The sequence below is a fragment of the Ostrinia furnacalis genome, unplaced genomic scaffold (assembly GCF_004193835.3).
Source record: "Ostrinia furnacalis isolate ACB-3 unplaced genomic scaffold, ASM419383v2 OfSCF0182, whole genome shotgun sequence".
Lineage (NCBI taxonomy): Eukaryota > Metazoa > Arthropoda > Insecta > Lepidoptera > Crambidae > Ostrinia > Ostrinia furnacalis.
The window spans coordinates 45339-61635 of record NW_021130421.1 but is presented as its reverse complement, the minus strand read 5'-3'; the positions used below and the strand labels follow the sequence as shown (position 1 = coordinate 61635).

At 40.9% G+C, this 16297-nt stretch overlaps 1 protein-coding gene across 1 annotated transcript; it reads left to right on the top strand.

Moving 5' to 3' along the window:
• Positions 1-19: 19 nt before the first annotated feature.
• LOC114353446 (DDB1- and CUL4-associated factor 8) lies at positions 20-13248 on the top strand (the record flags this gene model as incomplete). Its single annotated transcript, XM_028305473.1, has 6 exons — positions 20-204; positions 4471-4645; positions 5901-6040; positions 7349-7547; positions 9444-9563; positions 11698-13248. Coding segments are annotated over 6 exons (987 nt in total), but the record flags the coding sequence as incomplete, so codon positions are not given.
• Positions 13249-16297: the final 3049 nt, after the last annotated feature.

Here is a 16297-nt window from a genome sequence, read left to right as displayed (position 1 = left end):
CTAGTTATTTATATTTTTCTGTATCCAGGTGCGCCTGGTGCAATGCCCGCCGAGCGGCGGCGCGGCGGCGCGTCGGCGGCTCGCGGGACACTCGCGCGCGGCGCACAAGCTGCACGTGTGCGCCGCCGAGCCGCACCTCGTGACGTCGGCCGGCGAGGACGGCATCGTCATGCAGTGCGACGTGCGCGCCGAGCACGTGGCCAGGTGACTGTAGACGCACCACAACCAGGCCTGTTCATCTCCGCGAGTTTAGATCAAAAACAAAACACGCACGATGGCCCACCTACAGAATACTATTCGACAAGGCCTCACATACGAGCGAACATTGACTCACGCACGCGTATTCTTGTGTATGATGGAAGAAAATAAAGAAAATGGTGTACTAAATACTGTGCAGTATTGAGGTAAATAAGTAGTTAATATTATTCATGATAATTCATGCTAAATCATGTATTTCCTCCGCCATTTTCCGCAGTTTGGCACCTCACGTCACATCATTTTACCGAAGTCAGCCCTATAGCTTCGGCGCAGTGCCGATCACTGACGTTTGTCAACAAAATGGTGCTTGACTCTTGAGACAGGCTAAATTACACCATATTGTTAATGACATTGAGCATACATTTTTTTAAATAACTTCGCGAAGTAAAACTTCTGTACGTAGTACTTATTATTATTCTGTGCTACAACATACACTCGCGCGCGGCGCACAAAACTACTAAGTTTTCCAGGTTCTTTCTCACTTGTCCAGGTGACGGTGCCTTCCTTCTAAGGAGATCCACTGCAAGATAAAGCCACATCCGAGGATTTTCTGTCTTGTTACTAATCCCAGATTTGCATTTACGTGCGCGAGCGCGCCACGACTGCCCCCTTATACAGCGTGAGCTAACAGCCGGACAGGACGTCCAAATAGCGTCTCTCGAATTTCGATATTGACCGATATTGACACCGTGTTCTGTTGTCTAATCCAGTGGTTCTCAAAGTTATCTGGGCTACGACTCATCTAATACAAGTTCCCCAATTCGGGACCCAGTTATAGGAAATTTCGCCCGCTGCCCAGCGGTTGTATCAGTAGGGTGGTGTGTCGTTCTACAGGCAGGGCCTACTCAAATTCATTGTTCGCTCACGGTCGCGACCCATAGTTTGGGAAGCCCTGGTCTAATCTCGTTATTAACAGAGTAAATACAAATGAGTAGGTCATCTTCATAGAAACGCACCGAGCGCGCCAATATACGTATGCGGCGCGCACGCACACACAAAATTCGGCGCAACCACGACTAGCTCCCCGTTAATCCCCGCTTGTCAGTGTGTGCGTGCGCGCCGCATACGTGTTGGCGCGCTCACATGCAAACCGCGCCCGTGCGTTTCTATGAAGACGACCTACTCATTTGTATATACTCTGTTATTAATTTCGAGCTTGTATCTCCGCAGGCTCTTCCACGTACGCGAGCGCGGCACGACTGTTCCCTTTGTACAGCGTGAGCTAACAGCTAGAGATAATAGACATGTTGACACCACCAATCAGTTGACGTACTTTTTAAAACTGTCAAAACGAAACTCTCCCATAGATTTTGTATGGCACTACAAGCAAGTGACGTCACTATTTTGTCAACTCAAATAAACTACTTTTTTCAATTACAATGCGACCAAAAATCGTAATTTACAGGTAATTTAAAATTAATTATGTTTTAAGACCAGAATGAAGTGTCTTTTTAGAAAAGTTGTGATTTCGAATTATCGGGGAATGGTGTCAAATTGTCTATTCCTCGAATCCCCAGCCCCGTTAGGCTATTTCGGCTTCTATTATAGTTTCGTTACTAATTACTGACTTGCACCTTCCCAGGCTCTTCCACGTTCGCGAGCGCGGCACGACTGTCCCCTTGTACAGCGTGAGCTAACAGCTAGAGAGAATTCCTCGAATCCCCAGCCCCGTTAGGCTATTTCGGCTTCTATTATAGTTTCGTTACTAATTTCTGACTTGCACCTTCCCAGGCTCTTCCACGTTCGCGAGCGCGGCACGACTGTCCCCTTGTACAGCGTGAGCTAACAGCTAGAGAGAATTAAAGAGAATTTCTCGAATTCCCAACCCCGTTAGGCTGTTTCGGCTTCTATTATATTTTCGTTACTAATTTCTGACTTGCACCTTCCCAGGCTCTTCCACGTACGCGAGCGCGGCACGACTGTCCCCTTGTAAAGCGTGAGCTAACAGCTAGAGAGAATTCCTGGAATCCCCAACCCCGTTAGGCTGTTTCGGCTTCTATTATATTTTCGTTACTAATTTCTGACTTGCACCTTCCCAGGCTCTTCCACGTACGCGAGCGCGGCACGACTGTCCCCTTGTAAAGCGTGAGCTAACAGCTAGAGAGAATTCCTCGAATCCCCAACCCCGTTAGGCTGTTTCGGCTTCTATTATACAAATACAAATATTTTATTATGAAACACATGTTACATTGTCATTACAAATTAGCCTTAGCCATTTAAGTTTTAAAAAACTTGTCCTAGGATAAAGCTGCTCTTCACAATGTTTAAAATTTCTAACATGAGTAGGTAACTAATAATTTTACGTTTAACAATTCCACGAAGCTCAGCAATATGATAAAAACAAAATTTTATAAAAATTTCTATGAAAAAACAAGAAATTAACGCACTTTTGTGGGGTTGAGTTTTTCGGCTGACAAGCGGGGTGAAGGGCTCCAAATAACAACACCGCGTTGATGCAAAAATGGGGTACTTTTATTTCAAAGTACGGGGCAGATACAAAAATGAGGTGCGGGCGTCTCCCGTCCGTTGACCAATTCCCGCAAGGACGTTGGACACAGACGCGGGAGAATCGCTGGCAATTTGTAATTAGGCGTTCGGAAGTCCCAATCTGTGATTCCCCTAAAGAACGTCACAGTCGGATGCAACCTTGGCTTATTACTTACGCCTTTGAGGTTTATTTGTCCGAAAATCATATCGAGTTGTTGTTCCTCTGTGTGTTGTGGTGAAGGCAGCTGCGCGAACAACATTCTTTTGTGAGCTACAAATTTTTCAGTTGTGACGTCATCGCGCTGTTTTTCACCGACTATTTCTTGGTACAGGATGTACGCAGGTTTCTTTGGTGCAAATGCATGGCGTAATCGAATCCCGAATTGCTCCCAGGTAGTCACTTGTGTTTTGACTCCTTGCCACCAGATGGCAGCCTCACCCTTGAGTAATAGTGGGACTCCATCAAGAGCTTCCTGGTCTGGGATATTTTCTATCTTCTTGAATATGCTTACTGCCGCTAAAAATGCTTCAACCGTTTCGGGGTTCTTCTCACCTTCATAACTTGCCGTGCATTGAGCGAAGCTTCCTCGGCGGCTCATTGAAAGTTTTGCAAGTAGTGCTTGGAACTGCTCATTCGTTAAGCTTACTGTCATCTTCTTGCTTTGGTTGCTGCTTACTGGATAGGTGGTGACACGGCCGAACTTGGTGATGTATTTGGGCTGGTGCTTGTCAGGCCCACCGTTGGTCGCCAGTTTTGTGGGGTTGAGTTTTTCGGCTGACAAGCGGGGTGAAGGGCTCCAAATAACAACACCGCGTTGATGCAAAAATGGGGTACTTTTATTTCAAAGTACGGGGCAGATACAAAAATGAGGTGCGGGCGTCTCCCGTCCGTTGACCAATTCCCGCAAGGACGTTGGACACAGACGCGGGAGAATCGCTGGCAATTTGTAATTAGGCGTTCGGAAGTCCCAATCTGTGATTCCCCTAAAGAACGTCACAGTCGGATGCAACCTTGGCTTATTACTTACGCCTCACAAAACTTACTTTATTCAACATAATCGTCGGAAGGTCTTTAAGGGAAAAAAAATCTGGACACCGCGGTGTAGAAATCGACTCTCAATGTGCTAGTGTCATCTAGCGGCGAGCGGCGCAAACATTTCCTAGACTGAATAGATCTTGCAATAAGCACGGTGATCCGCGGTGGCTTGGTAATGCAGGCGAACGCCACGAGATGGCGCTAGTAGTATTGATTGATAAATGTGACGTTGTTACAGCACTGCTTTTAATTAAGACCATAATTCACAAATTAATAGTTTTTCAGTTTCCATATAATCCATCTGTTTCAACCAGTCGTAAATTTTTTTCTTAGCTTCATTACAGGACATGTTGTAGATATGCAGTATTCTATTTATCCGGTTATATAGGATTATCGATCTAGACTGAAATTGGTTCCGTGACAAATTTGTGTGGATGTTTTTTTTTGGAATAACATTGTATGGATTACGTTTTGCATTAATAATAGGATCAGGAGTTGTGTTTTTGTGAGTTTTTAAGACACATAGAAATATGTATAGCTGCCTTATGGTTAGCACGTTACAGTCTTCATAGATTTTTACAGTACTGTAAGTAGGTTTTACTAGTAATAAAACTTTCAAAATGCATCTTTGGGCGCGTTCAAGTTGGTATTATAGTTTCGTTACTAATTTCTGACTTGCACCTTCCCAGGCTCTTCCACGTTCGCGAGCGCGGCACGACTGTCCCGTTATACAGCGTGAGCGGGCACCCGCTGGACGGGCAGCGGCTGGTGGTGGCGGGCCGCGACAAGTTCGTGCGCGTCTACGACCGTCGCCGGTCCACGCGCCCGCTCGCGCTCTACTGCCCCAAGCACTTCCACGAGCAGGTGAGACCGCGTGACGTCACACCGGGCCCGCTGGGCAGCGTGGGCACCCGCTACGGGCAGCGACAAGTTTTTTTTTTTTTTTTGTGTGATAGGAGGCAAACGAGCAGACGGGATCACCTGATGGTAAGCAATTGCCGTCGCCCATGTACACCCGCAACATCAGTGAAGTCACAAGTGCGCTGCCAACCTTTTAAATCCCATTCCCCCCCAATTGGGCCTCCAGTATCCTCACTCACTCGGTAGTGACAGTTGCAAATTGCTGTTTAAGACTCGCGCTTTACTGCCCCAAGCACTTCCACGAGCAGGTGAGACCGCGTGACGTCACGCCGGGCCCGCTGTGCAGCGCGAACCTCCTCGCTTACCGTGGTTTTCAAATGTTAATTTAAGCCGAAAGTATATTGTTTTATTACATAGACTTCGTTCTGGTCACATTCCGTCTAACAAGTTCGCTTACTTAATGAAAAAATCCAGCTCTCCAAACTGTGATAGGTGTTGTGATAAAACGGATGATGTACAGCACTTGTTGACGGAATGTGTCAAGAACCAAAGAGAGCGGCTGTCATTGGTGAGTCAACTAAATCTTAAAACGCTCGATGTAGGAGTATTTCAAAGCATTTTAGCCAACCCTTCATCAGATGCTGCTAAACTTATTTGCGACATGGTTTCCGTGATTCTCCAGTGACAGCTACTCGTTCTTTTTGTTTAGTTATTTTTAATTTTTTGGTTATTTAGTTTACGATTAGGTTATGATGGGACTGACATACTAGGTAAAAGTCCCTAAATTAATAAATAGAAAAAAAAAAAAAAAGTTTTTTTTTTTTTTTATGAGATAGGAGGCAAACGAGCAGACGGATCACCTGATGGTAAGCAATTTCCGTCGCCCATTTACACCCGCAACATCAGTGAAGTCACAGGTGCGCTGCCAACCTTTTAAATCCCATTCCCCCCCAATTGGGCCTCCAGTATCCTCACTCACTCGGTAGTGACAGTTGCAAATTTCAATTGCTGTTTAAGACTCGCGCTCTACTGCCCCAAGCACTTCCACGAGCAGGTGAGACCGCGTGACGTCACACGCGGGCCCGCTGTGCAGCGTGAGCACCCGCTGGACGGTGGTGGTGGCGGTGTATCTTTCTATCTTTCACTTTTTGATCGAATCGAAAATCGAATCCGTCAAAACTCCATACAAAAAAAGGCTTTTCGACAACTTTTCGACTGGTTTGCGATTATAATGTGTACTATGTGTTACCTCCCACAGCCGAGTGCCAAGAAGAAGGTGCGCATGTCGATGATGCACCTGACGTGCGCCGTGTACAACCACGACGGCACTGAGATCCTCGGCTCCTACAACGATGAAGACGTCTACCTATTCGACGCCAAGGCCGACGTCTATGACAAGTGAGTGAAACCGAGTCGAAACGTCGGGAGGGTAAATATAAGTTTACCGTTAATCAAGTGTTTTTTTTTTTTTTTGCAAAATCCCGTGACAGTGATAATTTTAAAGTGAGTGAAACTTGAAGCGGCAATAGCCCAATCCAAGAAACGCGGGTTGTAAACCAGTCGTCGCTAGACTATTGTGCTGAACCCACTCGTTCGTTCGTTCGTTTCAGCCGAAAGACGTCCACTGCTGGACAAAGGGCTCCCCCAAGGATTTCCACCAAGACCGGTCCTGCGCCGCTCGCATCCAGGCGCCTCCCCCGACCTTCACCAGATCGTCGGTCCACCTAGTGGGAGGCCTGCCCACGCTACGTCTTCAGGCTCGTGGTCGCCACTCAAGAACTTTCCTGCCCCAGCGGCCGTCAGCTCTACGAGCTATGTCCCTGCCCACTGCTGCCATTTGTTTACCTTTAAAGTGTTTTGTTGCAATATCCCGCCCGTGACAGTGATAATTTTAAATTTAGGAAAAGTTGAAGCGACATTAGCCCAATCCAAGAAACGCGGGTTGTAAACCAGTCGCCGCTAGACTATTGTGCTGAATCCACTCGTAACATGAGCTTATTAAGTTTGCCACGAGGGATTACCGAGATTCATGTGCTTTTTTTTTTAAAGTGAGTTGCTTACCGAAAGTCGTACGTATAGGTCGCACTGCGACAGTTAAATCGACCACGATGCTCACACAAACGCAATATTTGCACACAGGAACACACAGAATACATTGCACGTTCGTTCAAGTTTAAATAATTGCAACTACCTCGCTCTTGCTATTTAGCAAGTTTATTTAAACGCAGGTTTGCAAGCGAATGAATGCGCTTGAGGTTACATGGGGGTTCTTTTTAGGCGTGTAATAAGTTAAAATATGTATTGCCATTTTACCAAACTTATTTCATATGCCAGTGAATATCTACGACCGTTATCGCTTTTATTTTTTTAATTTACAATTACATTATGTACAGCAGTCAAAATGTTTTGGAATTTCGTATTTCGTCGTTGATGCTCAGCAGCCGTAAACCGACATTCATTGAACGCAGCCAGTTATTGGACAAAACACTCCTTGAATTTTCTTAAAATGAATATGCCTTCAAATGCAAATTGCAACTTAACGCCCTTTTATCTCCATTAATCGGAATCTCTCAGTTGTTGGAATATAAACGTTATTTTTATTCAATAAATAACTGTCCAATAACTCCCTTAAGTGTCCTATGACTGGCAGTTTACCGTACTATAAGATGTTGGGACAGTCCCTAACAACCTGCCGTCCCATTCCAGGGACAGCACGAACGAGATAGACGAGGGCTACACGCACCGCTACAGCGGGCACCGCAACAGCGCCACGTTCAAGGGCGTGGCGTTCTTCGGGCCGAAGAGCGAGTACGTCGTCTCAGGCTCCGACTGCTCCTACATCTACATCTGGGAGCGCGAGAGCGAGGCCATCGTGCAGTGGATGCAGGGAGACATACACGGAGTTGTGAGTACCCACAGAGATATTGATTGCTTCACAATTATAATATTTCTTATTAAATTTCCGTGCAGACGCCAAACAAAAACCATCTGTCAAATCTAACTTTAAAAAAAACCATAGTGTGTCATTTTACTCACGTGCCAGGGTTTTTACGCTCCGCCCCGGGTGCCAAGCATCAGAGGGTGACACAAGTCGCGCAGATTAGTATGTACTCACTGGCGCATCTGCATGGCAAGTTTGCGGTCTATGTCATGATACGGGGGGGGTGCGATTGTCTTTCAATCTTCGAATCGTAGGGTGTACTAGGGGGTGCCTTAGGACTTATGGGGGGGGGGGGGTGATCGGGGCGATGCCATGCTACGCCGCCACTGATAGACTGACAGCTACACACATCTCTCGTCACCGCACCTCTCCGCTCTTCTGAAGATTATTTACATCTCTCCGAGCCTAAGCATCGTAATGGTAAACATTCGTGTGATCAAATGATGCGATTGTATCACGCGAAGTGATTAAACATTGCATTCTGTCACTTTGGCAACTTCATTGTTATCCAACATTCTGTGCATGTCGTGGCAATCTTTAATTAAGGCAACACCTTAGCTTAATTTATTTTTAAGGAAACTGTGAATGTATGGTGTATATTTTGTTGGTTGTCCTTAAATAAATAAATAAATAAACATTGAATCTCGCAATAATAAATTTTACCCACCAGTCATGGCTGGCTCTAACACAAATTGGGAGAGATGACTGAAATGATAATGCAATATGAAACTATGTATTTGAAGAGTGATTGGTGTTTAACCTGGGCCCTTCCCAAACCAGAATCAAGAAGTTGTCGGCCGTTTGGTGAAGTGGTTCGAAACGGACTACTATTCCGGAGGTAGCGGGTTCGATTCCCGCACAGTACAAACATTTGTTGTATTGGACTGGGTGTTTTCTAATTAAGTATGTATTTACAAAAAAAAGTATTAATAGCCTGACCAGGAACATAAAAACCCTCGCCATGTTGCGGAAAACTAATGGTACTAATTTCTTTTAATGGCAACAGTAACTGAAAACTTCATTGACATGTCACCTTGCATGTCAGTCTATTGTTGTCAAAGTGTAAACAAACTTTATTTTAAATGTTTGCAATTGATTTTGTGAATTAAATTGCTAAAATGTTTTTATAATCGTGAAAGAAAAGTGGTTCACGATGTGTTAATGTATTTGTCGAAGAGCAATACTAAGGGTTCGGACAATATTTTCATTGAATAATGTTTCCGACAAAGGTTGTCAAATTGACTGACATGTTTATCGTATAGTACAGTCCACTATGAAAATTAGCTGTAGTCTGTTTCAACTACCTATTTTAAAGTTTTTTGTCACTTTCTAAGTTTTGAATTTTATGGAATTGGGAAAGAAGTACCGAGTTTGAAGCGTTCATGAGCAGACATTGCAGTTGAATATTCAAGTTCTGAATTTGATTATTGATGAATAATAAAATAAATCCTACTAGCTCGATTGATGGTTTCATTTAATTTATTTAAACCAGGTTACCTTTAGTAATATTTTTCGTTAATTTATGAAAATATCAAATTAGCCCGTAATCCTGAATCCTGATACATAAATTTAGCCTATTAATTTAACACATGTACGACTGTACTCAGTGTTGCACTATCAAATGCAATTGAAGCGCCTCTATGCCAGGGTTTTTATGTTCCTGGTCAGGCTATAAGTATGTTTATATCCGTTGTCTAGTACCCATAGTACAAGCTTTGCTTAGTTTGGGACTAGAAGCGCAGTGTAAAATGTCAAAGGATATTTATTTATTATTATTATTTATTATTATAAGATCAATGCAAAATCATTGAAAATATGCAAATGACTCAATTTCATGCTCGTATTACAATTTTATTCCAGGTGAACTGCATAGAGGCCCACCCTAGATTCCCAGTGCTAGCTACGAGTGGGTTAGACAAAGACGTCAAGATATGGATCCCGAAGAGCGACAGTGATCCTACCTACAGTGGAATTGAGAGGGTAAGTGCTTTTCCTTATAGTGATGAGAACTATACCAGGCCTGTTCATCTCCGCGAGTTTACATCGAAAACAAAATACGCACGATGGCCCACCTACAGGATACTATCCCACAAGGCCTCACATACGAGCGAACATTGACTCACGCACGCGTATTCTTGTGTATGATGGAAGAAAATGGTGTACTAAATACTGTGTAGTATTTAACTGCCTAAATAATAATAAACACACAGAATGTACTTTTTTAAGTTGCCTCAAGACACTGAGAGGTAAATAAGTAGTTAATATTATTCAAGATAATTCATGCTAAATCATGNGTTACCTTTAGTAATATTTTTCGTTAATTTATGAAAATATCAAATTAGCCCGTAATCCTGAATCCTGATACATAAATTTAGCCTATTAATTTAACACATGTACGACTGTACTCAGTGTTGCACTATCAAATGCAATTGAAGCGCCTCTATGCCAGGGTTTTTATGTTCCTGGTCAGGCTATAAGTATGTTTATATCCGTTGTCTAGTACCCATAGTACAAGCTTTGCTTAGTTTGGGACTAGAAGCGCAGTGTAAAATGTCAAAGGATATTTATTTATTATTATTATTTATTATTATAAGATCAATGCAAAATCATTGAAAATATGCAAATGACTCAATTTCATGCTCGTATTACAATTTTATTCCAGGTGAACTGCATAGAGGCCCACCCTAGATTCCCAGTGCTAGCTACGAGTGGGTTAGACAAAGACGTCAAGATATGGATCCCGAAGAGCGACAGTGATCCTACCTACAGTGGAATTGAGAGGGTAAGTGCTTTTCCTTATAGTGATGAGAACTATACCAGGCCTGTTCATCTCCGCGAGTTTACATCGAAAACAAAATACGCACGATGGCCCACCTACAGGATACTATCCCACAAGGCCTCACATACGAGCGAACATTGACTCACGCACGCGTATTCTTGTGTATGATGGAAGAAAATGGTGTACTAAATACTGTGTAGTATTTAACTGCCTAAATAATAATAAACACACAGAATGTACTTTTTTAAGTTGCCTCAAGACACTGAGAGGTAAATAAGTAGTTAATATTATTCAAGATAATTCATGCTAAATCATGTATTTCCTCCGCCATTTTCCGCAGTTTGGCACCTCACGTCACATCATTTTACCGAAGTCAGCCCTATAGCTTCGGCGCAGTGCCGATCACTGACGTTTGTCAACAAAATGGTGCTTGACTCTTGAGACAGGCTAAATTACACCATATTGTTTATGACATTGAGCATACATTTTTTTAAATACCTTCGCGAAGTAAAACTTCTGTACGTACGTACTTATTATTATTCTGTGACTATACTAACACTGTACCATCCCTATATTGTTGACATTCCACCAGCTCGCACTAAGCGTTTCGATGACTCTTTTATAATGCGAACGGCTAGGGACTGGAATTGTTGCCTGCTGCTGTCTTTCCCGAAGACTATAATCCGGGCCTTTTCAAGGCGAGAGTGAATAAGCACTTATAGGGCAGATATGTACCATCCTAGACTGCATCCCACTTAACATCAGGTGCGATTGTGGTCAAATACCTGCCATGTTTTGCACAAAAAAACCTACTTTAAAAAATCCACCAGTCATCCTTCGGGCCAACGAGATCTGAAAGTGCGGTGCAGGTTAAAATCTATAAGCGAAGTACCACTCACAGATTAATCATGAAATCTCAGAAATTATAACACATACAAACTTGAAATTTGGCGGGTAGGTTCTTTATAGGATGTAGACATCCACTAGGAACGGATTAATTTTCATTAAACAGTTTTAATTTGTAAGTATGGTCACCCTAGTATTACGATGCGGCTAAACGTGGGCCGCCGTATTGAATAACGTATCGCAATGACAATCCGGGTAACTGTTGAACCGTTTTACAAAACCGTTGTAATGGAAAATGCCTAGCTATAATGTAAAGCGGCGAATTATACAATCCGACTGCGACATGCACTCATGGATAATTTTGCGTGTACCGATAACACTAAACATTAGCGGAAATTGGTAGAGCGCTTCTTCGTGGATGAAAATCCGCGCTCCATGATGCATGAAACACGATGTATGAATGCATGAAGACTTATTGAATATTGGCAGGTGGTGAGAGAAAACAGCGCGTCGCAGCACCGCAGTCCCCTGTTCAACGACTTCCTGCCGAGCCTGTACAGCGCGTGGCGCGGCGCCGAGGCGCACCTGTTCACCGACAACTCGCCCGCGCCCTACGGCAACATCGAGTTCGACGGCAACGCCTGCGTCGCCTTCTGACCGCGCCCGCCGACCACGCCCGCGGGCCGCGTCGTCCGACACGCTTCGTGCGTCAGAACTACGTTTCTAGGAAGCGCGCCACGAGAAACTTTTATCGATGCATTTTGTTTTTACACGACAAAAATCGTCGAAAAGATTTTATCGTGGCGCGCATCCGAGCCCGTTTGGTCCACAGAAAAAGATAACCGCACCAAAATTTTTCATTTGTTTTTTATAATTTTAGTTGGGTTTTAGTTAACTTCTGAATTATGCTAAAGTCCGGTCGCCGAGCACGTAGAATTTCGTCCAATGACCCCAAGCTACCCATCCTTATCGCTCGCGCGTAATTATATTGCTGTCGCGACTGTGCGACGGGCGGCCGCAGTGAGTGTGCGAGACGACCAATCGCAAGACTTGTTGACGTGTAAACGTCGGACAGAAAACAGGTTATAGGTACACTGCGCCCATCACATATTACGTTCATGAAAAATATGGGTTCTTTCTTATACAACACGTCAAAGCACCGTACAATACTGACGAAACTGACGCGGCGATGACCAGTGTAGGTAGACTATACAAAGTAACATTCATAACAGTTTCAATTTCGTTATTTGCTTCACTACGTTATTTTTCTTGAACCGAACTACTATCTTGAAGCGATCGTGAATTTGAATCATTCTAAGAACTGACGACAGATGGCAGGACTTAGGTGCTCATGACTGACTAACTTTTCTTACAAAACATATTTTGTAAAGTTTACACTGCCCAATAAAAAATAATTTCGTTGTTCCAAATAAAAATGTTTGGTTCCAAGATTGTAACCCCACCGCCATAACCATAGTCAGTCGCAGGTCATTGACCTTCCATACGTCGCGTCGCGCTTATCGCTCACCTTAGACATAGCAGCACCAACATTATAACATTGAAATTTGTAACACCGTAAACAAAGAAGCCAGTCTGTAAGGTCATTGACCCGCAAACTAAAGGTTCAATAAACTACACTGTCGTCCAAAGGAAAAGTGTCGTGTTGAAAAAAGAAATTGAGCTCTTGTCACCATTTATTCAGCAACTGACTGTATTGTAACACTATCAGCTCTCTATTCTATTTATTGAAATGGTACTAAGCTTTTTTTTTTTAATTTCAAATGTAATATACATTTAACACCGCGCGTCTCTTTTCCTTAGGACCGCAGATAAAATCATAACTACAATTACCGTTTTATGAAAGAATCTAGCATTTTTTTACTATGTGATGTCTAGAGTATGCGTTTTTAGAATTTGCTAATATACAGAAAAAGGGACCAGGCGGCGGCGCTATGTAACAACCCTTTATAATGGACAATTTGACACCATTCTCCAATAATTCGAAATTACAACTTCTCTATTCCTAAATTCTTTAGAAATTTCCATCGATGTAAACAAACACTTATGCACACAATTACACTATAATTACTCACGTTTTCTTAATATCATACACATTATTTCACAAGCTCATGAAACCAACTTTATTCTCATGACGAAACAAATATGAAATCTAACATTGAAATCCAAATATTTTAACAAAATATTTGGATGGTGAAAATTTTTGCTACATGTTAAAATGTCAAATCGACATTTGACGTTTAAATTTAGGTCCTATCTCTGGAAAATGTGTAAGTCATAGACAATATTCATAGATAATAATCTGTAAATTGAATCGATTTTATTTCAAGTATTCAATTATTTCAATTACCAATTACTTTGATAATATTAATTTAAAATAAAATATAGGTAAATGAGGTTATATTCAACAATGTATTTTTTCTTCATTGAATGCAACAACACACTTACTAGACAAAACGCACTTTTTCATCGAATCGAAAATAGAATCCGTCAAAACTCCATACAAAAAAGGGGCTTTTCGACCACTTTTCGACTGGTTTGCGATTATAATTTGCACTTTGTCTAGACGCACAGCTTTATTATACAGACGAGTGTCACATAAAAAGGCCTTTCGACCACTTTTCAACTGGTTTACGATTTTATTGTGCACTTTGTCTAGACCCACAGTATAATTTAAATTTATTTCCTAAACAAATAAAAAAGGGAAAATTAAATTTTCTTCGATTAAGAAGATCCTATTTTGACGATCACATTACTAATCTCAACATCAATCAGAAGAGGGATTGATCTTAATAATTATACAAACGATCTTTGAAAATCTAATAATCGTCTGTTGCAGTCCGTAAATGACATTTACAGAATTGCGATTAACGAGAGATTTTGTCGCATCACTAGTAGATCAACCGACATAGACTAAAAATTCGTCAATGTCAGTTGGCCATATTTGTTTACATTTAGGGAAATTTCTATAGAACTAAGGTATAAAAAGACACTTCATTATGGTCTTAAAAACTTAATTAATTTTAAATTACCTGTAAATTACGATTTTTGGTCGCATTGTAAATTGAAAAAAGTAGTTTATTTGAGTTGACAAAATAGTGACGTCACTTGCTTGTAGCGCCATACAAAATCTATGGGAGAGATTCGTTTTGACAGTTTTAAAAAGTACGTCAATTGATTGGTGGTGTCAACATGTCTATTATGTACTTCAAAGAACAAAAATAGTAAGACACGGGTCTTAACGCGACGTTTATTAATGAGTTACATTATACCTCAAAGAACACGTAAGCGGTCAATCCCGGGGCGTACGTTTATAGAGTATTGGACTCAATTTTCTGTGGCTACTTTTGTATTGATCTTTGATTGACTGTAATGACAAGATTTCGTCATGTTTCTAACGTAAAGTACAGCACTGAATTCCTTGAATTTTTTAATTTAAAGTTGTCACCCATATTGAGTTTGATAGTCGTTACAAAAATGTAATTAGAGTTAATCTATTAATGGGTATTGGCAAATTAATGTAAATTAACGTCACTGTCGTTTGTTAAGAATGTTAATGGTTAGAATTTTATGATGAAACTTTAATTGATGTTGTTAATGTTTCGTGATGGCAGTCTAGTTGTTCGTGCTTCACATCGCAAAAGCACAACCTAGTTCGAATCCCGCAAGGGGCAAATTTATGTGATAATTACCAGAAACATTTCTGGGTTTACCCTCTACACGACTTTGTACGAGCTCTAAGGCACGATAGAACGATGTTCAAAACTCGATTTTAATAAGTTCAAACCAGCAATCAATTGAATTTTAAATGTTTAGGCCAATTAGGCAAACAAAACAGGCTTAAGTCTACTTTTGAGTGTATTCATATTTGAGTTTAGTTTCATTATGCTAGAGAATATTGCCACTATTGTTGGAATTATGTACAGTGCTGTATTTTTACTTTGTTATGCCGCTATTTTAGATATATAGAAGTATAATTGCACGTGTATTTTGTAATAGATATTAATATTTATGGTAACATTACATTTATGTAAAATAACGTCGTTTTGTTCTCGTGTTGGTATTAGTGGGAAGAATTTAAATAACCATAAAACGTTAGTATCTCTAGCGATTTACGAATTATCTGGTGTAATCGTTAGTTGATTTGTTATGAGAGTAATATAGCAAAAAAAAACCTTCGCAAGCCTGTGATATATAAATCTGAAAGATATTTCGAACTAACATTTGTGAATGTGATTAAATTATTATTTCTTAACATTAACCTTTTAGTTTTCGGGGCAATCAAAATTAGTATTTTTGGTAACTAGCAACCTATTTACTATAGTTAAAAGTAGTGCATTCTGTTTTAGTATATGTAAGTATATTGCTTTATGTTTGATTATCATTTTATTATATTAAATTGTTGTTTCAATAAAGATTTTTGCTGTAAAATATATTTATGTATACATATTATAAATAAATAGTTGGATTGTGTTCATTCGCCCTGTATAAATTTGCAATACACACTTGTTCTGCGGATGCCATTGTTATTTAATAGTTGAAAAATACAGGGTTCAATGATTTTGTTTTTTAGAATATAATCGTAACATCTAACCAGACTTCTTTATTATAACTTATTTAATCAAGACGAGTAAACAAGTCCTTCCTTAGGAAAATGTATTATTTTTTACTTTGCATAATTTTTTTTAGTTCCTCAAATAAAACCAGCCGAAACATGGAAAGTAAAAGCAATATTAAAAATAGTATTGAAAAAAATAATAAATTGTTGCAAACAAACTTTATGAATGGTTAAGAAAATAAAACAAATGAAGAGTTTGACACAATAAGTCAATTGAACGCCTAAAAAACAATACAAAACGGATTTTAATTCAAACAATTTGCATCGAAGACTATTTTCCCATACTAACACTGAAGGAAAGTATGGTAAGACAAAAAAAAAGCAAAATACACAATATTTTGATTTGGACTTATTCCTCCAGTGCTTCAAAACCTTCTGCAGAGAAAAGTGAAAAGAACTATTTGTTAAGGATTTCTTTTATAGGTACGGAACTCCAAAAAAATCATTAATAAT